General features: G+C 44.0%; 1 protein-coding gene across 3 annotated transcripts; it reads right to left on the bottom strand.

Moving 5' to 3' along the window:
* Positions 1-871: 871 nt before the first annotated feature.
* AP3M2 (adaptor related protein complex 3 subunit mu 2) lies at positions 872-22,872 on the bottom strand. 3 transcript variants are annotated; one of them, XM_019921599.3, is made up of 10 exons: positions 22,777-22,838; positions 21,390-21,453; positions 20,968-21,305; positions 17,076-17,247; positions 13,764-13,901; positions 9,004-9,089; positions 8,613-8,746; positions 7,071-7,278; positions 6,707-6,851; positions 872-5,549 (listed from the first exon to the last, which is right to left on the bottom strand). In XM_019921599.3, the coding sequence occupies exons 3-10, from the start codon at positions 21,238-21,240 to the stop codon at positions 5,449-5,451; spliced, it is 1,257 nt and encodes a 418-aa protein (XP_019777158.1). In that variant the 5' UTR covers positions 21,241-21,305; positions 21,390-21,453; positions 22,777-22,838; the 3' UTR covers positions 872-5,448. The 3 variants fall into 3 exon arrangements, with proteins under 3 accessions (XP_019777158.1, XP_019777159.1, XP_019777157.1); XM_019921600.3 differs by lacking the exon at positions 21,390-21,453 and having other exon boundaries at positions 22,777-22,872; XM_019921598.3 differs by lacking the exon at positions 22,777-22,838 and having other exon boundaries at positions 21,390-22,608.
* Between the last annotated feature and the right edge of the window lie 1,582 nt (positions 22,873-24,454).

Below are 24,454 nucleotides of genomic sequence, written 5' to 3'. Positions count from 1 at the left end.
CATTCAGAATAGTTGCGGCATACAAGGCCCTGTGCCGGGTGATGTAAATGGTACAGAGGGGGAAGAAAGGAGCTCTTGGTTTGACAGGAAGATAGGGATTTAGGGAAATAAGAAGGCTGAATGGAGATGGACCACGAAATAGCAGACAGAAAGTTTTACTGAAATTCAGCTGCAGGAAAGACTCAAGAATCTTTGAATTCTTGAGACGCAAGAGGGAGGAGATTATATGTATATGTACAGCTGATTCACTTTTTGTTATAAAATAAAAAAAGAGGCTTCCTTGGTGGCGTAGTGGTTGAGAGTCCGCCTGCCGATGCAGGGGACATGGGTTCGTACCCCGGTCCGGGAGGATCCCACATGCCGCGGAGCGGCTGGGCCCGTGAGCCACGGCCGCTGAGCCTGTGCATCCGGAGCCTGTGCTCCGCAATGGGAGAGGCCACAACACTGAGAGGCCCGTGTACTGCAAAAAATAAAAATAAAAGAAAAATTGAAAAAAGGAATCTTAAGGAAAAAATAGAATTAGGTAGGCTTTTCAAAAACTGGGCAAGATTTGGGCTGGTGGAGAGGGGTGGGAAAGGCATTCATTTTAAAAATTTTTTTGAAATTCTGTTTTATTGAAGTACAGTTGATTTACAATGTTGTTAATTTCTACTGCACAGCAAAGGGATTCAGTTATACATACATACATGTTCTTTTTCATATTATTTTCCATTGTGGTTTGTCATAGGATATTGAATATAGTTCCTGAGGCAAGGAATATCACTGCATGAAAATCTAAAGATCTGGAGGGCAAAAAAGGCAGGGGGAGTCTGGGGAGGAACTGAGCTAGTTTGTCCAAAGTGAAGTTCATGAAGAAGAATGTAGGTTGGAATTTAATTACGGCGCTTTGAATGCCAAACCGAGCTTTGGACTTACTTCTGTTGGCAACAGGGAACCACAGAGGCTTGGGCTAGGGGAATGATGGACCGAGCGAGGCTTGGGGAAGTTAGCCCTGCGAGCAGACTAGGTAGGGAGACTCCCTAGGTTGGACCCAAGTATAAAGGAGGAACGAGGGATAAGAAGATGCTAAGCATGACCTTGCTGACACAGTGACATCCCAATTGTTAGTTCAGACTAGGAGCTAGTATTAGGGTCAGTCCATTTTGCTTTTCTGCTCATTAGAAAGAATTCACTCCCAGACCAGTCCACACAAGTATGTTACTTAAGTAATGCTGCTTTCTGCCTCTCTTAGACTTTCTTAACTACTCTTGAGCTGCAACCCATACTCCTGGCTGCTGCCTGACAGTGTTTGTTATCACTGACACCCCAGATACAAGCACAAATATGATGCCATTCTTGCTGTTGCGTAAGTGCCGACTGTTCCTTGGAGCAAACGAGGTCATAGTTGTCTCTCTCTCGAGGCTGTCAGAACTGCTCAGCTTAGAGGTTCTTAGAAGAAAAGTAGTTTCAACTCACAAAGGAAAGAGACTCTCTAAAGCCCAAGAGCTTGGTTCAGGGGGGAAAACACCAATTTCCCTGAAATGCTCAAGTCCCTGGACCAGTTCAATAAACGTGGGTCACAGGAATGTAAGTCACAGATTTCCTGACCTTAGCCTGCTGGCTTACAAGTTCCCCTGTGAATGTGGCAGGTTTTGTCCTACACAGATGTGCATCTTAGCCATTTCGGAAAAACACTGCTGGAGGACAGCAGTAAGGAAGACCCTGAGCATCTCTGGCCAGAGTTGAGCTGGTTTCACCCCCTCCCCCCTTGCAGGACAAGCTTTTCTTTGGGTAGTTGGGTTAATGAAATGAACTGAAGCAGTGAGGGCTCCTTTGATGAAAATGCAAAGTTAAAAGGCCCCAACATTCCTCTGAGTGAAGTCCTGGAAACCAAAGGCTGCATGAAGACAGGTGCTCAGTAGAGGCCAGTGACTGAGCTCCAGGCAGAGCCCCAGCCCTGCAGGACTGATTCATGTGGATGAGGCTAAAACACACTCAAAGAACAACACATCATTACCCGGTGTGGGTGAGAAAAGTCAGGGTAAACTGTCTGGGACTTGTCGGGGGAACGAAATGGGTATAAGGGTAAATTAAGTAGTATTTCTTTACTATCCCCTGCTGGTTAATATTGATAAAACAGATAGATGCTAATAGACCCAAAGAACAAAAATGATTCTCAGATAATTGTGCAAATTGTTTTAATGGGTAAAGGCCTAGAGGAACTCAAATGATTGAAACTCCGACCCCCCTGGAGCCCCAATCTTAAGTCAGGCTGTCAAAAGAGTGTCATAAACTTTGGTTCCACATTTAACTCTGAAAGCCAAAGACCCACAAAGTCCCCAGTACTTGGGATCTTGGGGGAAAGTTTAAGCTTTCCAAATTCAATTCCCTTTTAAAAATTCTAACAATTACAAAAATTAATGTCATTGCTGGCACTGAGTCACCACCTACTGGCCATAGAGGAAAGTACAAATGTTATAAAATGTACCCGGTCACACCACAAGGTTAGGGAAACAGCCCGACCAAAGGAAGAGACGTGAACGACTGAAACAGATAGGATGGGGTAGTAATAAACACTCAACAACACTTGTGGTTAGAAAACAGAAAGAAGTCTTAGTCTCCCCCAGGCCACGAGAGGACCTAGAGAAGGAAATCAGGACAGACGTAGGAGAAGGACCCTTGTCTACACTTCACAGGAGACTCCGGGAAATCTCCACTACAATTAGGATGCCTGGGACCTCGGAGCCCCGTTTCACGCCCTAACTAATCAACCCAGGAAGATCGAGAGGAAGAGGAAAGCACTAGAATAGACGCCAGCAGTTTGCATGGTTTTGTCTTTCACACACTAGGCGGGACATAATTCGATGGCTCTGGACCTTTGTTCTCACAACCTTCAAAATGACATATGGCTTCAGGTCTGCTGGTTGGAAAGTGCAGAAGCAGTGAGATCCCCATGAACTGGTTTCTTTCTTCCTGCTTCCACTGGGGTGTGTGTGCACGGCATCACCGCTAGTCCTAGTAACATGACCCTCAGGACATTAAGAACTGTTAACACTCAACTTTATTAACATTTAAACACAGCAGATGCTTCTGCACGTTAAACATGTATGGAACCGAGCGGTTCGGCAGAGGCGCCCGGCCCCGCTATGCTAACACACCACCGGCTGAAGGGGGTAGCCAGGGGTCTGCAGCCCAGAGGTGCCTCCCATGCAAAGGCCTGTGGGTTCCACAGCCCCGGTGCTTTATTTCTCCTTAAGTTCTTCCCTTGAAATTAGGACGAGCTGCCCTGGAGGGACAGCTGGACTTATAAACCTAAGAATATTCAGGGACCAATATTGGTTGTTTCCTATGACCGAGGAAACCCTGAAATCCTCCAGAGCCCTCGGGAGAAGCAGCTCCGGTATTCTGGAATCCACAGGCAGAGGCGTCTCCCTTCCATGGCAGGTGTGTATGGGACCTGGGAATCCAGGACAAATTCTGGAGTGATGGAGTATGAGACACATGTGCTGGCTGTCCCCAGCACAATTGACCCCAGAGGAAAACCACAAAGCAACAGTATTCTGCAGCAAAAACAAGTCCAGGAAGTAGGAAGAGAAAACTAGAACAAAAAAATCGCTGAAGTATTTGGAAACAGGGTTTTAGAGAAAAAACATAGGGTTTGGAGAGTACAAGGTCTTCATTTTTCTCCTGCACGAAGCAGGGTGCAGTATCGCTCCTAAAGGTATAATTTTAAAAACATGTCTTTTCCATAAATATTTCAGTGGGTAATGGGCGTATTAAACTAGAGTAAAAATTCCCTGCTGGGAACACCTGAGGTCTGCCTTCAGTTGCCCGTGTTTCTTAAACCAGGCTACACAGGATCAACATGGCCCATCTTCCTACAACATCAGTTTTATTCAACGATTCAGGAGATTTTTTTGTCTTAAAACAAAAACCGACTGGTCGATATACATTGTTAATGAATATATTATATAGTGGAGACTCCGAGGAAATAACTTTACTGGGCAGCTCCCAGGACTGGCCGTGCCCTCGGTGGTCAGCATCCTTCTCACTTAGGGTCACAACTGGAAAAGCTGCAGACGGGAAGGTCGGACTGCAGCACCAGGGCAGCACTGACAGACATGAACAAGGAACCAATGGGTCACAGAGGTGGCACGAGGGGGCCATCTACACTCCGATACTATGACACACAACCTGCTGCCCTAGGGGTGATGGGATTGGCTTCTCTGAAGCGCTCCTCGCGGAACAGGAATTCTGTAGAGTGAAGTGAGTGGAGCCGTTGGGGGGTTAGGGAAAGAGGCATTTCAGGCAACACCCCCTGGAAGAGGGCAGCTCATCCTCGCTGAAGATGCCAGGCCACGTGCTGGAGGCATGCAGCGGTCAGTATTGGAAAACCGGTCAGAGAGCATCGTAGTCTTTAAGGGAAAATCTGATTCTACTGGGGTTTCCATGTCAACAGTGCACTCGAATTTAAGAAGTTTCCAGTGCATTTCCAGAAGTACAAATTTTTATGTTTGTATGAAAGCGGAAGGGTCAAAAAGAAACTCACTCAACTCTGTTCCTCCCAGCCGCCCTGCAGGTGGAGCTGGACAGCTCCTCCCACCTTCCTCATTTCAGTGTGCGGTGCACACATGTGCTTCACGCTGCCCCGAGAACAGAGCCTTCTCCGGCCCCTCCTTGGCTAACGGTCCTTCTCTTCCAAGCTTGCTCTCTCTAATCTTTCTTCCCAGCTTGAAATACAAAAACAGGACTTCCCTGGTGACACGGTGGTTAAGAATCCACCTGCCAATGCAGGGGACATGGGTTCAAGTGCTGGTGCGGGAAGATCCCACATGCCGCAGAGCAACTAAGCCCGTGCGCCACAACTACTGAGCCTGCACTCTAGAGCCCGCGAGCCACAACTACAGAGCCCACGTGCCACAACTACTGAAGCCCGCGTGTGCCTAGAGCTCGTGCACCACAACAAGAGAAGCCAGTGCAGTGAGAATCCCCTGCATTGTAATGAAGAGTAGCCCCCGCTCGCCGCAACTAGAGAAAGCCCGTGCGCAGCAACAAAGACCCAACGCAGCCAAAAATAACTAAAAATAAAATAAATAAATTAAAAAAAAACCAAAAACTAAAGACGTCTTTCCTTAGCTTCAGATAATTAAAGCCAAGCGAGTAACAAACGCTGGTCTTTTCCTGTGGTAACCATGTCACAAGTAGTTACATACGGCATCAAGTACCTCCCCCTGCATCGCACGCCTCTGCTTTGAGAACTGACTTGGTGCTGCTGGTGTGTGGGTTCTGCGCAGGCCTCCCTGGCGGCCCAGCCTCCCTTCGTTAGCTCCGGGGCACTGTAGCTATGGGAAAACACTAGCAGGTGGTCCAGAGTGGGCAGTGACCTAGGAGAGGGCTGACAGTTTTTACTTTTAGACAAGTAAGCAATGAAAAAGTGTTCACGACTGTTCCCTTTGCAGAACTCTCCCTTCAGGTTCGAACTTGGAACTTGCCAGCTTTGGTCATGTATTTTATGCCCTTAAAGGGTTTGTACTTCTCTCCATACATATCCAGACGATTCACTTTGAGTCCTGGAAGGAAGGAAGAACAAGACATAAGCATTACTCAAAAGAAGCAGGTAGCAGAACTGTTTAGGTTCGTTTCAACTCAAAGAGATCCGTGGGCTAGAAAAATCTGCAACAGTGAACTGGAAAATACCTGCCCTTACTTATATCACTTAAACGCAGCCGACAGATACTTCACTCTTGGTATAACAGGCTGAAAATAAAACCCTGCCCCAATGAAAAGCTAGCCTATTCGGAGACATATTCCTGAAGTGGAAAGGGCAGAAAGTTATACGCAGGCTGAAATGAGGGTAAGAGAAAATTAAGACCGCTCCAGATTTTTCTCAAGTTATGGGGTTGAACATATGAATTAATAATAATAACAGAATTAACAAATTCATAATCAAATAAAGGTATAACTAAATGAATAAATTAACGATGAAAAGTGATGAATTAATACATGAGTGCTTCCTATTCTCACTATACTAAGAAATGAACATTTTGTACTGTGCAGAGCTTTAAAGTTTATTAAGTATTTTAAGATGAAAGAGCTTATTTAAGTGAATTCTAATCACTTAAACTAGACAAGATCCGTTGGTAAAAAGGAACAGGAACTTCATATAAAGCTGAAGTCATCTCCTATCCATCTGAAAGGGTCGTTCTAAGGACTGAATAAGAAAATAGATGAAGAGAGCTTAAACCAGTGCCTGGCGCGTAGTAAACTACCTGCGGGGCATAGACTACAGTCAATGACTCGGATTGGCCCGAGGGTTCCCAATGATAACAGCACCTGCGAAATCTTCTGAAACTGGGGGAAAGGAGGGAAGGGGAACTGTTATTTCAGTCACCAGCTGAGAATGCGGACACATCCCCCTACTGAAAACCCTGGGACCCCAATCAGCAGGCCCAGGGTGACTCAGCCTCGGCCTGGGAACACTTCTGTCTCCGATACTGTTTCCTTCTCACATGTGTCTCAGACACTTTTATTCATGTCACTTAAGCCAACTTTGAGGTGAGGATTACGGACTTTCTCCAGAAATGTGCTAGGAAAGATCTGACTGAAGATCACGTATCCGGTAACGAAACACAACTCTGCAGACAGGGAGCCGCCGGGAGGCTTTGCGATGTTGCTCACTGCCTTGGCCGCTTGCCCGCCCCACAACCTTGGGCTGGGTGTCACTCACCAGAAATGGCCAGCTGCTGGATCTTAAACTGCAGGTTAATCGTGGGGTTCTCATCGGGTTTGGAAGCTCCAGCCTGAAGACTCATGGTCCCCTTCAAACTGGGGAGCTTTTGGGGATTTATTTTTCCTACATCCCAAGACAGCATCTCCAAAGAAACAGGAAAGAAGTTACAGTGGAACCTTCATCTGAGGTGCCGGCCTCCAGGGTGTTTCCCAGCAGAGAATACTATTTGTTACCATCAATTATCTCAGTGTCCTAAACAATGTCCCTTTGCTCCATCTCCCCTTTCCACAAGATATAAGGGCTCCTGCAGAGTTCCTCTATTTATAACAACGGCAGCTCACCCTCCCGCTTATTCTCCTACCTTGGTGACCGGGTCAAACGTGTGCGTGCCCTGAGACGGCGTGAGGTTCATGCTCAGGACGCCTCTGGGCATCTGGCTGCTGACCGTCACCCCCTCGATGCTCTTCCCCATAGTCTGCTTAGGGCCCACCGTTATTTCAAAGCGGCCAAGAGAACTACTGTCCCGGAAGCTGATGTTATGTTTGACATAAACTGGAATCGCCACCAGGCTGGAAAAGAGAGAGACAAAAAGCCCATGTCATTAATGTACCGGAAAAAGGGCCACACTTCCCTTTTTTTGCCCCGCTGGCAGCCTTTCCTCCCTCACCTGCTTCCTTATCTTACAAAGTAAGCACAGAAAAACCCTCTAGACATCTTTAATTATTTTCTTTTTGTAAAGCTAAGATGCTGACTAGTAAGTAAACTAATTCTTCTAATGACTCTTTGAATGATATCAACAAAACCAAAGAGCAGACCTGGCAGACTATGAGAAAAAGGCGTGGCAAACAAAAACCACGTTTCCGTGTTTTACTTTGTGACATGTGACCAATAATTATTTGTACTTGGGAGGGTAATATTCATACGTCACGGAGCTTTTCCAATTTCTAGAGAGTGCTTTGACCTGACTTTGATCCTTAAAAAACCCTAAGGAGTAGGGTTGTCATCTGACAGAAGAGGAAACACAGAAGCTACGGGATGATACTAAAGTTGTAACTATCCTTAGCATCTGTGGAGCACTTCCTGTGGCCAGCGCCACTCTAAAGCTTTTCTCTCAATTAGCTCATTTAATCCTCCCTGTAAGTAGGAAGTAGGCACTGCCTCTGTCCTGATGTCATGAATACTGACATCCTCATACGTAACTGAGGTTAACTAACTTGCCATGGTCATATATCATAAGTACTACGGGTGGGGCTTAAGTGTGGGCAGTCTGATTCCAGAGCCTCTGCCCTCAGGCGCTCAGACATTTCCCTACATTATTTATTCCGAATCCCACAGGAAGGCTTCAGTGGCTGTGAGGTCCCACAGCTCTTTTCAGTCTGCATATCTTCTACTATACACCTTCCCCTAAAACCCTCAGACTCCATAGTAAACAGAATGTGCAAGACCAAAACAATCACTGAATTTTATGTTTTTTCATAGCACCATTCATGGCTTTTTTGAGTGGAGGGGATTGAATACAGGTGTTCTCAGATTCCAATCTGAGAAAAGAAAAAGTTCCCGTTTAGGCATATAATAACGACAATAAAACTTACAGCAGTAAACCTAACGAGCACTTACTTTGTGTGAAGCACTGTTTAGAGTCCCTTATTTAACCCACATAACAAGGTACTTTTATTATTTTCAACTTACTTATTACTTTTATTACTTCAACTTTCTCAGGTAAGAAAACAGACACGGAAAGGATAAGCAACTCACCTGAGGTTACCCAATTAGTTACCTGGAGCCCAGGTAACTCCAGAGCCTGAGTTCTTCATCACCATGGATACTGTTTCCAAACACACATACACATGCACGCACACGCACGCACACGCACACTCCACCCTTTGGTTCGATGGCTGCTTACTTCTGTGCACTGACATGGTACGAGAGCAGGCGGAAGTTGCCGTCAGGAGGGATGAAGGAGAGGATGCGCTCGGACTCCCAGCGCTTGAAGCGGACGCAGGGGTGGAAGCTGACATCATCCAGCAGCCTGGGATTCTGGGTGACAGGCAAGGGAAAGGGAAAGCAACAAGCAGGAATTAAACACTGTGCTTCTTTCAGGAAAGTAACTCAGATGCTGTTCTCACTGAAACACACACACACAGACTCTGTCGTTACTTTTAGAAAATTCAAGCCCAACATGAGCTTTGTGGTTGTCCTTGATCACTTCTTCTGGTTCCATCCCCTTCCCCCCACTCTGTCATTCCAGAAGCATCTAATTTCCCAAAAACTAAATCTCTGGCCCAGGATTTTACCATGAAGGAAAGCGTAAGGTCGGGCATTCCGGTCAGCTTGACGCAGGCATCAATAACGCCCTGGATCTCAGCAGTGACTGTGGACCCTGAGACAGAACAAGATGGAAAGAAGGTAAAACCCTCTCTGTCCCTCCCAACTAACATCCCTCCTCCCTCCCTCCTTTAACCTTCTCTTTTTTCTCCCGTCCTATTTCCTTCCTTCCTTCTTCCTCCCCTCCCCCGTTCTTTCTTCCTTCCTTCTGTCCAACCATCCATCCATCCATCCATCCATCCATCCATCCATCCATCCATCCATCCAGCTCATCTACCCAGTCCATCTGTCCTCCTTCTAAACCTTTATCGACTGCATAACAAGCGCAAGACACTAATGAAGCAGTGGGCAAAAAAGATTGGCGAGACAGTTACTAGCCTAAAGGAATTTTCAATCTAGTGGCAGAACCCAACAGAGCACCGCTATCTTAACCAATGGCTCAGAACACTGAATTCATATCAGAAACTGCTCTCCCTAAGGGCACCAAGGAGCTCTGCCACCAGATGGAATGGATACTTTTGGTCTTCACCCTGCAGGCTCTCCCTGCTGCAGGGCCCTGTGCCCACTTCCTTCTTTCAAGTGTTCCCTTCTCCTAACCGCTCCGATTTCCTGTTTTTCTAGCTCTTCTCTCTCGTGCCTTCTGCAGGTTGCTCCTTCTCTGGACATCCTTTACATGTCGACATCTTATCACAGTTCTGAACTTCTCTTTTCTTGAACCTGACACGGTCTCCTTGGGTTACTTTACCTCCTTCCTAAGGCTTCGATTTCCACTGATGGCCAATTATTTCCTAATCCTTTTTCCAGTTCAGCCTCACTCCTGCCAACGGGACTGCCCCACTTGGACGTGACTGAAGCACTTCAAACTCCACGTGTCAAAAAGTGAGTCCCTTATCTTCATTCCTGGATCTGCAATTTCTCTTTTCCTTAGCTTCATGATAAAACCATCTATCCTGTTGCCTAAGCCAGAAACACGGATGCGTCCTTGATGACTTCCGCCCCCTTGGCATCCATATCCCACCAGCGCTCCAGCCCCTCTTCCCGTGACTCCTCCGCTCCTCTCCATCCTCACTACCATCACGGAACCTGTACCTTGGCCTGGACTCCACCACAGCCTCCCGCCTCCCTGCCCCGAGACTCCCCCCAACTCCGTGCCACGCTGCACGCAGCAGCCCGTTGGACGGTTCTCAACAACAAACCTTGTCAAATTATTCCCAGCTTAAAACTCTTCAATTGCTCCAAAGGGTCCTCCTTAAAATGGCATACAAGATTCTTCACCGTCTGGCTACCTAGAGCTTTTTGGGTTTGTTTTTTTACTTTTTCATTGAGATCAAACTTGGAGTAAAACGCAAACATCTTAAATGTCCAGCCCAATGAATTTTTAAATATGTTCACACCTACGCAGATACCACCCGCGTCAAGATGCGGACCCTCACCGGCAACTCAGCACACTCCTGTTGTCCATCCCAGTTCACCTGAGTCCCTAAAATTCTGACCTTTATCACCTTAGATTAAGTTGCACATGTTTTCAAACGTCATATAAATGTATGTGATCTTAGGCATCTGACTCTGCTGCTCAATACCGTGAGGTTCATTCATGCTGTCAGGTGTACCTGCAGTTCTTTTTCTTCACTGTAGAGTATCCCATGGTGTGATCATATCGAAATGTCTTTATCCTTTGTATTACTGATGGACATTTGGGTCCTTTCCAGTTTGGGGCTAATATGAAAAGCTGCTGTGCCTACTTCGTTTTAAAGCCTCATCGCTTACTTTTCTTTTTTTTTTAACACCTCTCAATCCAATCACACTGAGCTACTTTATTTCCCAACAATATTTTACTCATCTTATAGTGTTTGCACTGCTTTGCTCCCAAATCCACGTAGGTCTTACTAACTCCTACTCATTCCCCTGACAAAGCGTTAGTTAGCTTTATAATTTGCCCTGGGTGGGAGGGGACCTCTCTTATGCTCCATCTTTTTCCCTTTCTCTCTCCCTTGCTAGACTTTCAGGAAGCTTCCTGCAGCCATAGACCCTGTCTTAGTCACCATCACATGCCCATGATCTGGCACTCAGGTACAGCACCACTGGTTCTCCGTAAACACTTTCTGGATGACTGAGTTCACTCATGTGAAGAGAACTTTCTCTAAATTTCTAAGCTCCAAGGACTTGTAGTCACATTAACCTATCCCAATGGATAGAAAAGAAGGTTCTCTGAATTTTAGTGATTACAATGTTAGTTCTGCCATGAGAACTGAGAGTCAAATACTTCCAAAAGGAAATCTGATCAGCAGGAGATCAGGTTGTTACCTTTCTTTTTCACTCGAGAGGATAAAACCAGTGAAAGTGTAAGCTCAGCACTGGTCTGCATCATGTTTTTCTTATTGCTTTTCTTTCAGCTTTGTTGAGGTATAATCAACAAATAAAAAGTGTATCTACTTAAGGTGTACGACTTGATGTTTTGATACACATATACCCTGTGAAGTGATCACCACAGTGAAGCTCATTAACATATCTATCAACTCACACAGTTGGGTTTTCTTGGTGGTGAGGGCCCTTAAGCCCTGCACTCTTAGCAAATTTCAAGTAGAGGATACACATGTGAGGTGATGAGGGAAATCCTTTCAGTGTATATGTATATCAAATCACCATAATATACATGCTAAGTATCTTACAGTTTTGTCAATTACACCTCAATAACACCGGGAAAAAAAAAAAAAGTACACAACTGTAGTCACTGTGCCATATATTAAATCCCCAGAACTTCTTCATCTTGTGTAAGTGAAGCTTTGCACCCTTTCACCCACATCTCCCCACTTCCCTCTCCCCCAGGTCCTTGGTAACCACCCTTCTACTCTCTGCTTCCATGAGGTTGACTATTGCAGATTCCACATATAAGTGAGATCACGCGATATTTGCCTTTCTGTGTCTGGCTTATTTCACTTAGCATCATGTCCTCCAGGTTCATCCATGTTGTCACAAATGGCAGGATTTCCTTCATTTTATGGCTGAATAATATTCCTGCGTGTGAGTCTATCTCACATCTTTATCCATTCATCCATCAACGGACACTTAGCTTGTTTCCATATCTTGCCTATTGTGAATAACGCTGCAATGAACAAGGGGGTGTAGATTATCTCTTTGAGACACTAATTTCACTTCCTTTGGATCTATACCCAGAAGTGGGATTGCTGGATCATAAGGGAGTTTTAATTTTTTGAGGCACCTCCATACTGTTTCCATAGTGGCTGCACCAACTTACATGCCCCCCCAGCAGTGTACAGGGTTCCCTTTTCTCCACATCATTGTCAACACGTGTCATCTTTTGTCTTTTCGATGTGAGGTGTGAGGTGGTATCTCACTGTGGTTTTGACTTGCTTTTCCCTGATGGCTGGTGACACTGAACACCTTTCCATATGCCTGTTGGTCATTTGTATGTCTTTTTTTGAAATATGTCTCTTCAGATCCTTTGCGCCCACTTTTTTGTCAGATTATCTGGGTTTTTTTGCTATGAAATTGTATGAGTTCCTCGTGTATTCTGGATATTAACCCCTTATCAGATACATGGTTTTCAGATATTTTCTCTCATTTGTAGGTTGTCTTTTCCACTCTGTTGATTGGCTCCTTTGTTGTACAGAAGCATTTTAGCTTGATGCAATCCCATCTATTTTTCCTTTTGTTGCCTTTGCTTTTAGTGTCATATCCAAAAAATCACTGCCCAGACCAGTGTGAAGAAGCTTCTTCCCTATGTTTTCTGCTAGTAGTTTTATGGTTCCAGATCTTATGTTTAGGTCTTGTATCCATTTTGTATGTGGTGTGAGATAAGGGTAATTTTATTCTTCTACATGTGAATATCCAGTTTTCCCAACACCACTTACTGCAGAGACTAGCCTTTCCCCATTGCATGTTCTTGGCACTCTTGTTGAAGTCCAGCTGGCTGTAAACACATGGATTTATTGCTGAGCTTTCTATGCTGTTTCACTGGGATACGTGTCTGTTTTTACGACACTACCATACATTTTGATTTCTGTAGTTTTGTAATATATTTTGAAATATAGAATTGTGAAGCTCCCAGCTTTGTTCTTGCTCAAGACTGCTTTGGCTATTTGAGGTCTTTCGTGGCTCCATATGAATTTTAGGATTGTTTTTTCTATTTCTATAAAGAATGCCATTGAGATATTTATGTGAATAGCATTTGGGATTTTGATGGGGATAGACTGCTTTGGGTATTACGAACATTTTAACAATATTAATTCTTCCAATCCATGAACAAAGCATGCCTTTCCATCTATCTGCTCTTCTTCAATTTCCTTGATCAGTGCTTTGTAATTTTCAGTGTATAAGTCTCTTCGGTTAAGTTTATTCCTAAGTATTTTATTCTTTTTGTTGTTATTGTAAGTGGGATTGTTTCCTTAGTTCCCTTTTTGGATAGTTCATTGTTTGTGTATAGAAACACCACTGATTTTTGCAGGTTGATATCGTATCCTGCAACTTTACTGAATTTATTAGTTCTAAAAGTGTTTGGTTGGAGTCTTTAGAAGTTTCTACATGTATGATCATGTCATCTACATCATAACACTTCAGTCCAGTCCTAATACACAATGCTTGACACAAAGTAGCCACTAAGTTAAAATGAATGACCTTGAATAGGGGGTAATTCTGGTACTAGCTAGCACTATCTAAAAGGGGCCTCTTTCTATTTTCATAGTTCTGTGAACAGGCTGAAAGCACTTACCTGATTTATCAATGATGGCATCAATCTCTTCAATCACATCAAAATAGGCCTCATTGTTGGTGTATTTCACCCCAGTCCGTCGCCAAGGCACCACGGACAGCTGCCCAGTGGGAAGCTGGTCACCCACATTGGTGCTTCCTGAGACAATGAATATTTGATAATTAGATGTAACCAATTATCCAACAACCAGAGAACACTTCCCCAAAAGTTTCTATACATCTGCTATCCATGCACTTAATTGAAGAATTTTTCCAAGAAAAAGATTATAGCTTTCCCAACTTCTATCTTGGTAACCTAATCTATTTTAAAAACTTGTCACCCGCTGATCTGCCTCCTCAAGCAGAATAAAGGTTAACAAGTTACCTGAGAAACAGATATCATATTTTGGTTTTGAAAGTAACGTGAACTTGGTCTCTCAAATTGCACAATACTTGCAGCTTAAATAATGCATTGGCTTTCGGTAGGGATGGTAATCTACATACTGATATAAAATTTTCATGGGTAAAAACAGTATTCTAGTTTGAAGCAGGTTTTTAGATACATTTATGCCAGGTATTAAAATGTATACATAAACATAATCTCTCTTATACCAATACTGGAACTCAGGAAAAGAATATAAATCAGATCGTTCCCTGTCTGTAAGAATTGTAAGTTGATTCCTTGATTTGTTTTTTTCCCCACAGGTATCAATTTTTTTTTTTAATTCAAAGGTTCTATACTGAAATTCTGAAATAGAACTAATTTAAAATCTATTTTCTTTTAATGTAACCTGGATCTTTTTTAATATAAAGAAGGAAACATTAAACACACATATAGTCAGCAGCTTTACAAAACATTTCAACTAAGATAGCTGGTTTTCAGATATCTTTTCTAGATTTAAGTGAGATTCAGGAAAATGACTTCATAGTATTTATAAGTGATTCAGTCACTAACAAAGCTTTTAAAGTTTTAAATGAGCCCAGAATATTGAAAAACCTGACAATTTGTTTTCTTAAAAAGAGGCACTATGTATTAAAACATATCAACAAGCTATAATAATTAAAGCAGTATGGTTATAAGGCAGGAAAGCCTAAAAACAGACCAAAAATCCAATAATGACTTAGTGCAAGATAAAAATATCATTTTAAAACGAGGAGGGCTTCCCTGGTGGCACACTGGTTAAGAATCCACCTGCCAATGCAGGGGACACGGGTTCCAGCCCTGGTCCAGGAATATCCCACATGCCACGGAGCAACTAAGCCTGTGAACCACAACTACTGAGTCTGCTCTCTAGAGCCCTCAAGCCACAACTACTGAGCCCACACGCCACAGCTACTGAAGCACGCACGCCTAGAGCCTGTGCTCCGGAACAAGAGAAGCCACCACAGTGAGAAGCTCATGCACCGCAACGAAGAGCAGCCCCTGCTCGCCACGGCTAGAGAAAGCCTGCGCGCAGCAACAAAGACCCAACACAGCCAGAAGTAAATAAATAAAATAAAAATAAATAAATAAAATGGATGCATGCATACTTAAAAAAAAAATGAGGAAAAGGGGTAAAGTATTCAATAAATAGTGCTAGGGAAACTGACAGTTTTGGAGAAAAAACCACAGAGCCTTACTTTACTGAGACAATTTCCAAATGGATTAAAGAATTAAATCTAAAAATAAAACCATAAAAGAACAAGAAGAAAATTGTATTTTTTTAAAAGAAAGACTTTCCCTTCTTTGAGATCAAGAAGACATTTGCCAATATTTCCTTCTAACAATTATAAAGTTTCTTTGTGTTTAACTCTTGATCCAGCTAAAATTTATTTTGTGTATACAGTGAGTAGGGGAACTTCATTTCTTTTCTGTATCAAAGCTGACTGCCCCGATACAATATATTTAACAACTGGCCCGCAGTCCATGGATTTGATATATGAGCACATTTATCTATACCAAATTCCTATAAAAGGATCTGTTTCTGGACTTTCTATTTTATCCCAATTGTCTATTTGTCTATTAATGGGCTAATACTATATTTTAAAAATTACCAAAACTTCATAATATATCTTGATTCTGATAGGACACATTTTTTCTCTTGCTCTTTTTAAAAAAATATTTTTCCCCCAAACTCTCTTGGCTCTTAAAGTATATCTATTCTATGAGCTTTGTCTAATGTACCAAGTGAACTTAAATATGTCTTGATATTTGACAGGGCAAATTCTTCCAACCCCTCTGTAATTACTTTTTTAAATGTATTTTTCATTCAGTTTGTCAAATTCCATGAAAACTCTTGTTTATATATTAAGCAAGACCCAAAATGTAAAACCTTAATGAAGCAGAATGATTATTTTGACTACATCAAAAAACTTTAAAGGTGGCTAAACAAACACCACCTTGAACAATGTTAAATGACCAGGGGCAGGATGTGAGAAAACATCTACAACAGAGCATTCAAAATACACACAGACTCCTGCAAACTAGCGTGTGTATTTAGAGTATATATGATAGTTTAATATCCTTAAATGAAAGGAATACTTTTCAATTAGTAGGAAAAAAGAAAAACATTTCAACAATAACCAAAAAAAAAACAGGCAAAGGACATAAAAAAGTAAATCACAATAGAGGAAAAACAGTCAGTGAACACTTGAACAGGTTTTAACTTCCTTAGTAATAAAAAACAAGTTTGGAAGTAACAAGATATCACTAAACTATCCAATTGCCGAAGTTGTAAAATAATTAATAACGATAATAATAGAGTTGGCCAGGTTGCATAATTGCTACTGAAAGTATAAACTGACGTAACTTCTCTGGGGGGCTATGTGGCACAATGCATTAAAGTCCTTAAGACACGCACACCTTCTTTTTTCTTTTTTCTTTTTTTTTTTTTTTTGCGGTACGCTGGCCTCTCACTGTTGTGGCATCTCCCGTTGTGGAGCACAGGCTCCGGACGCGCAGGCTCAGTGGCCATGGCTCACGGGCCCAGCCACGCCGCAGCAGGTGGGATCTTCCTGGACCGGGGCACGAACCTGTGTCCCCTGCATCGGCAGGCGGACTCTCAACCACTGCGCCACCAGGGAAGCCCTGTTGTATATTTTTAAACTTAACTTTTCGTCATTGTTTTGTGAACATGTTCCCATTATGATAAATATTAATCTACATCATTTTTGGTGACTTTACAATTTTCTATATAACAAAAATATATTTCATGTTATATTCAAAGACTATAAAGAATAAAATTAAAGCACCTGGACGTTTGCGATGCCCAAAGACAAGCACTCAAAACAATGCACAACAGCAGGCTAAGCCACACCCAGGAGGGTGGCAGCCTTCCCTGGGCCCCCCTCGTACCTGTGATGGTGTTGACAACGGTTCGAAGGATAGTGGGCGGCTTTATCAGTTCTTTGAGGATGTTCGACTCGGTAGCCAATGGAAACCCGTTGTCAAGCATCTCTTCCAATACCTCATAAACCACAACCACATTGTCTTTTATCACGGGCTCTGAACAGACTCCAAAATAATCCTGATGAAAATACAATACGTGTATACATTTGTCTCTCAGAGACTGTGATGAGTGAAGGAATGTTCCCAGAGAGCAAGGACCGAGTCCTGTCCACACGTGTTTACTCTGTGTTTCTGGGATCTTCTAAAATAAGTGAATGAAGCATAACCATGGTTCTCTTAGGCAGGCCCAGTTTGGTGGAAAGAACACCAGACTGCATTGTACTACAAGTGTCATTAATAACTTCTTTCATAAACTAGAGTAAGTCATTTAATCTCTTTGGGTTAGTTTCTTCAACTAATAAAATATGAAGAATACAAAACTGAATCTAGACTATTACATGTGTTTATGAATTTGAAAGAACTATGCAAAGTGATAATACCTAATATGACATACATTGGACCTGAAAATCTTTTTAACCCTTACTGTTGTGCTATTCCTTAACATTCATGCAGCAAATAAGAATTGGGAGAGAAACGAAATGAAATGAGGGGGTGAGCTAGCGCACCTGAAGATCTCTTTGGATCCCCTTACTCTAAGATGCTAGGATTCTAGTAACACTTTGTCCTTTTATTAACAAAGGTTAAACTTAGATACTAAATTGTCTGGGTTGTGGAAAAAGCACTGGATTCCAAATCAGAAGGCCTGGGTAATAATCTTAATTGTCACCTACTAGATTAAGTCCTGCTGACTAATTTGGGTCTTGATTTCTCTCATAGTATAGTCAGGATAATACCATGGGCTGCACAGGGTTGTAAAAACTCAGCCTGATGGATGAACTGAGAACATGTATGAACATGCTTTGTAAACTACAAAGCACCATGTAATCCGTGGTGCACGGCAATGAAATGATGCAGAGAGACATGCTGTAGCCTCTTGGCGGGCCCCTCCTGGCAACGCCAGCACATCTGCTGCTGGGCCTCTCAGACAGCCCTCTAGGGATTCATCCACTGAGGGAAATTCAGCCCTTTTGAGAAAGCCCATTTTATTCACGGGCAGCACTGACTGTTAGAAAGTTCCTTCTTTTGCTAAACTGAAATTTGCTTCCTAGGTCTGCCTTACAGAACAGCCCCACGGTGATCTAGTGATCTGAAGACCAGGACAAGCTTTGACTTGCATTTTTCTTCACAGGGCCAAACTCCCCGTTTGGTCCTCCCACTGTTCGTGCTACAGTAAGGTTTCTAGATTCTTTCACTGTCTTGCCATTTCTTTTGAATTTGCTCTAGTTTTCCAACAGTCTCCTCAAATTATGACATCCAAAACGGAACACAGACTCCAGATATGACCTAAATTACATCAGATGACATCAACTATCAGAGACATTCCAATATCCAAGACCACTTAGGAGTCAGGAATGTGTTTCTAAAACAAAAAGATTTCTTCTTTAAAAAAATGAGGATTGAAGGGGGGGAAAAGTTATACATTTCCTTCTCAAGAATGATTTTATTTTGAAAAATAAATAGAACACCTCACTCAAGAAAAGGGAACCCTCCTACATTGTCAGTAGGAATGTAAACTGCTGCAGCCACTATGGAACAGTATGGAGGGGCCTTAAAAAACTAAAAATAGAGTTACCATATGGTCCAGCAATCCCCTCCTGGGCATATGTCCAGACAAAACTATAATTCAAAAAGGTAAATGCACTCCTATGTTCATAGCAGCACTATTCACAACAGCCAAGACATGCAACAACCTAAGTGTCCATTGATGTATAAATGGATAAAGAAGATGTGGTATATATACATACAATGGAATACTACTCGGCCATAAAAAAGAATGAAATAATGCCATTTGGAGCAACACGGATGGACCTAGAGATCATTGTACTAAGTGATGTAAGTCAGACTGAGAAAGACAAATACCATATGATATCACTTACATGTGGAATCTAAAATATGACACAAAGGAACTTACCTATGAAACAGAAACAGACTCACAGACATAGAGAACGGACTTGTGCTTGACAAGGGGGAGGGAAAGTGGGGGAGGGATGGACTGGGAGTTTGGGGTTAGCAGATGCAAACTCTTATATAGAGAATAGATGGACCACAAGGTCCTACTGTATAACACAGGTAACTATATTCACTATCCTGTGATAAAACATAATGGACAAGAATAAGAAAAAATGTGTATATATATATATATGTATGACCAAATCACTTTGCAGTACAGCAGAAATTACAACATTGTAAAACAACTATACTTCAATAAAATAAACTTTAAAAAACACCTCCCTCGATTTTCTAGTCAGGCAGAATGTGATTTTCTCAATCATCAGCTGGAAGCAGACTGGTGAGCACGGCACAGCGCCACAGCAAAGTGCGTCACTTGCATAGCGGGAGCTCCTTCCGCTATGAGAGGAAGAGCGCAGCCAGAGAACACACATCAGATAAGACATTAAAATCAGGATGCAGCCATTTACTTTTAACAAATGCTTCCAAAATGGCAAGCTCTGAAGTCCCAGCCTTCCAAAGTAGCCACTTTGAGGTTTTCCCCAATTCCTCTGTGGTTTCAACTAGATTAAACAACATTTCTCACTTCCTGCCTTGTAATAAGTTACATCGTATCACTACGGAGATAGGGAGCAGACTGTTAACGGCGTAAAGCATCCCTGTGGAAATCCTAACAAGGCCCAGCTCCAGCGGCTGAAGATCAATACTGCTGGGCTATTCTAGTTCTTCCACATACTGGGGTTTATCATTCTCAGGATTTCACTGTGTGATGGAACAAGTATGCCACTGGGATCCCAGAACAGAACTACCAGAAAAGAATTTGGGGAAAAAATATAAATATACGTATATTCTTTGGGGAATGAAACTGTTCTAAACATGTGATCTATATCTGAGGGTAAATGAAAGGACTCTTTGACTTGCTTTTTAATTTTTATCGTAATGTCTGGGTCCTTGTTCTCTTCTTCTCCAATCCCACAATTTCTATATTCATATGACCAGTTCCAGGCCTCACATGACACAGAAGTTAACGCAAAGGGCCCTTGATTCTCATGGATCGTTGAGTTATGCAAACAACCACAACCGTTAGAAGTTGAGCAATCCTTTTAGGGAGAAAATGTCTGAATCCAGAGTCTGGGCAGCCTAGAATCCCGTGCCATAAAGGGTGTTGACATCCTGGTATGACATACCTTCCCACGCCCCAAGATCTCCAAATCTATTCCTGAAGGAAAAACTCGAAATGAAAACTGTCTCTTGGAAAATGTGTCACTTAAGTTTTTACAGGTACAGAAGATTTTCCAATGTTAAGTTTGCAAAAAACAGCCCGTCACTGGTACTCATATGCTGTGGACGAGCACCCCAAATTCAAGCTGAAGGATGGGTTCCCAAGTTACCCCTGCCAGGGTGAGTGAATCACTTTTTGATGCAACTCAAAGCAATGTCGTTAACGATGGTTAACATCAAGTCTACCATAAATAAAAAATCGAACCTCATCAGCTTTGTGAACAAAATGTAGGATAATTCCATTCTCTAGAAATGAAATGACTGTATACCATCATACCAAGTAGGGTGGCTTTCCCAGGCAACGGGTTCAAAAGTATACAACCTGTCATTCTAGGTGCAGCCCGTTCAATAAATAGAAAAAAGCATCTTACCAGATGGGAGAGGAAGTGAGCAAAGTCAGAGTTTTAATTTCTTTTTTAAGTTCCTTCACTGAGGCTGAAAACAATGGAAACAGAACTATAAAGACACTTTGTAAGGTACATGGATGAACTTCCTCACATTCACGCACCTGAAATGTGTCCACTACTCGGTGAAGGAACTCAATGACAAACAGAGGTGGCACCTCCGTCTGGATCACAGCCACAAAAAAGATCTTGTGACGGTAAACACTTAGGAGATAGTGGTGAGGGGTGGAGATAACTGGAGGAACATTTTCAGCCTCAGTTGCTCGCTCTTGTGCCTCGAAAAAGTAATCGCAAACAGAACGGCTGACCACACTCTTCCAGTGTTTCTCCAGGAAAATATCTCCAGAGGAGTTGATCAAGAAAAGGCTGTGAATCATGGTGGAGACTGTCAGTGAGAGAGGAAAGTCTTTTTCCGTCCGACAGCCTCTGCAAACGCTCAACTCTAAAAACAAGAGAAGCTCTGATCAGTTGCAGTCAACCAAAACCCCCTCCCCATCCGTGCAGCAGCCCAAGCCTTCTTACCCACCTTCCAAGACGAGACTCAAGTCTTCCGCTATTGCAGGAGCCCGAAGTATCACTCCCTAGAATTCCTAAGGGTAATTATCAGCCATCTCATTTGTCAGCTAATCATATACTGTCATCTTTACTACTGCCTGAATCATATTCACTTAAAATTCCACTTAATTTTTGAGTGTCTATTTTCTCAACTGGACTGGCAGCTCCTTGAGAAGAAAAGCCCCTGCCTCATGTTTTTTGTTGCCTCCTTGTAACAAGAGGGCTTCAAAGAACACTGATGAGTTTCATGTATTTGGCAACAATACACACCTATAAGAAATGGTTATGTTTGTGTAGTCTCATACAGTAGCCATCGGACAAATGGGGCCACTGAGTACTTCAGATGTGGCTGGTCCAAACTGAGATGTGCTGTGAATGTAAGACTCGCACCAGATTTTGAAGGCTTTTTATGGAAAAAAAAAAAAAGAATTTAAGATAGCTTACCAATAATTTAATATCAATTAATTAAGTCAATTAATAATATTAACTTAATACGGATTATACTTAATATTGATATTTTGGATATATTGGGTAAATAAAAGATATAAAAATTAATTCAACTGGTTTATTTTTTAAATGTGCTTACTAAAACATGTAAAATTACACAGTATGTGGATCGCTGCCTATTTCTACTGGATAGCGATGGTCCACGGAATAGAGCTGTCGTGATCTTGATTTATCCAGTCAGACCCCATTTTCTAACTACATGTTATGCCAAGGCTCTACATTGGATGCCTTTAAAAAAAAAAATCCCTCTGGGGGGATCCCCCAGGTCCCTCAGGCGGCGGCATCTCTACGGTGCCAGTCCCCAGAAACGAGGCGGCCGCGCGGGACCCCAGCTGTGGCCACTCCGCTAACTGGTCCAGGTGGCCAAATCGCGAAGGCCTGTTGTACCAAGTGCCTCAGGGTGAGCTTAATCCCTCTGCCGGCGACGAGGCTGCGGGAGGGAGAGGGGCCGGGGAGCCACGCTGTGGCGGCGCAGAGTCGGCTGCCAACGAGGGTTATTTCTGCGCTGGTCGCAGGGAGGATGGAGGCAGCTTGGGGCGAGGTAGACGCGGGCGGATTAAGGTGTGCGCACGATCCGGGGCTGAAAAGGGTCGCACGTCTGCGCACCTGCGTCGCCATGACAACAGTGTCCCCTCCTCCCCCAGTCCTCCGGCCGGAGCAGGCCACCTCCCTAGACCGGGACTCAGCCGCTCACCTCTCCCTGCTGCATCACGCAGCTCGGAGGGTCGGTCAGGCGGCACCCCGTGGCCCCGCCCCTGCCCCGCGCGCCCCCGCTCAGACCCCCGCGCGCCCCAGCCCAGACCCCCGCGCGCCCAGCCCCACCCGGGACCCGGGTCATCAGCCCTCCTTACCCCACTTGCTCTTCGCAGCGCCCACAGTTCGGCCGCACGGGCAGGCCCCGCCCCCAGGGGCCCCCCCGCGCCCGCCGGCCGCCGCTCGCCCGCTGATTGGCCGGCCAGCGGGACTCTCGCCAGCACCGCCCGCGACGGAGGTCTGAAGGCCGCTCATTGGGCATCGGCGATCCATTGCTCCCCTCTGATTGATCGCGATCCGCCTCTCACCCTGTTCTGGAGCCCCCAATTGGCCCTTGTTCAGGCTCCGGTAATCTCTGATTGGTGCAGCTCTGGGACTCTGAGCCCTGATTGGCTGTCATGAACAGTTGGCGGACCGCCCGGCCCCTAGCCACCCAGTCACAAAGGGCCCGGGTGTCTTCCCTGCCACCTGCGTAACCGCGGAGTGCGCCTCGAAAGGAATGCAAAAAGTGTGACTTACAGGGCACGATTTATCGAAGAGCATATCATGGATAATAAATCCTGAGCAGTAATAACTACTCTCCATTAAATAAGTGCATTTAAAAAGGGACGTGATGCCTTTTCATTTACGTGCATTGAGTAAAGGTGATTGGCTGTAACGGCGTCCTGTCAAGAGCTCTGAACCAGGATTCAGGCGGCCTCTTTCAGCCCCAGCTGGACCACCACCTGCTCGACCTTGGGCAAGGCACTTAACCTTTCAGAGTCTCAGTTCCCAGATCTGAAAATGAGGGGGTTGGGCAGGTCTCTCTCCAAATTGCAGTGGAGCTCTGATGACTATTTTGAGTCAAGCCACTGTGACCCAGAAAAGCATGCAGTAGAAGTCAAAAGACAAGGTTAAACCTAGTTGTTAAGTGGGATGGGGTGTGGAAGGGGTTTGCCGCGGTGCCTGGACATTGAATATGTTCAATAAAATGGTAAGCTGTGGTGATGATGGTAACAATGCCCCCGACAAGGAGCGCGTCTCCCTGCCTGTGCTGTGGTTTTCACTTGGAGCGGCAGCTCCTCCTGACACAGGACCATGATAGGCGTTTACTGAAAGTGGCATGGATTGTTCCTTGCCATACTTGCTAAGGGCAGATAGTTGGCTAATTTTGAACGAAGTCCGAGAGACAACCCCAAATCAGAATGGCTGAGTCATGAGGCATCCTCCTGTAGGGTTAGGGGCTCTGGTGCCAGACCCCCGGGTTTGAATCCTGCTCCAACACTTTACCAGCTGTGTCATTGAGAGAGTATCTTAACTTCCCTAAACGTCAAGTTCCTTACTTTCAAATAAGGACACTAATAGTACCTACTTCAGTACCTACTTCGGAAAGTTGTTGTGAGGACTGAGTTAGAAAAGTGTCAGCGATTGTTACTGCCTAAGAAACAGCACAAGATACAATTACACACGGTTACTAAGCAATGTGTGTCTAAGGTGCAGAGATGCTATCACTGCTGCGGGCATTTCTCACTCATTCACTGAATTAACCTTTGCTGAGAGCTTCCTGTGTATGAAGCCCTGTGCTGGGCATGCTGCAATGACCAACATCACAGGCCGAGTCTCTTGTCAGAGAGCCTGGCTGAGAAGACAAATGAGAAGCAATTACAAAACGGTGTGATGAGCAAGGAGCACATGGGGGGGGCGGGGCGTTGCTGGTGGAAGGGGCAGACTTAGAGTCAGGGAAGTCCATCTAAACTGAAACCTGAAAGAGGAATACAGATTCCACTGGGGGAAGGA

This window comes from Tursiops truncatus, chromosome 21 (genome assembly GCF_011762595.2).
Source record: "Tursiops truncatus isolate mTurTru1 chromosome 21, mTurTru1.mat.Y, whole genome shotgun sequence".
NCBI classification, from domain to species: Eukaryota; Metazoa; Chordata; class Mammalia; order Artiodactyla; family Delphinidae; genus Tursiops; species Tursiops truncatus.
This window is presented reverse-complemented; position numbering and strand designations above follow the sequence as displayed.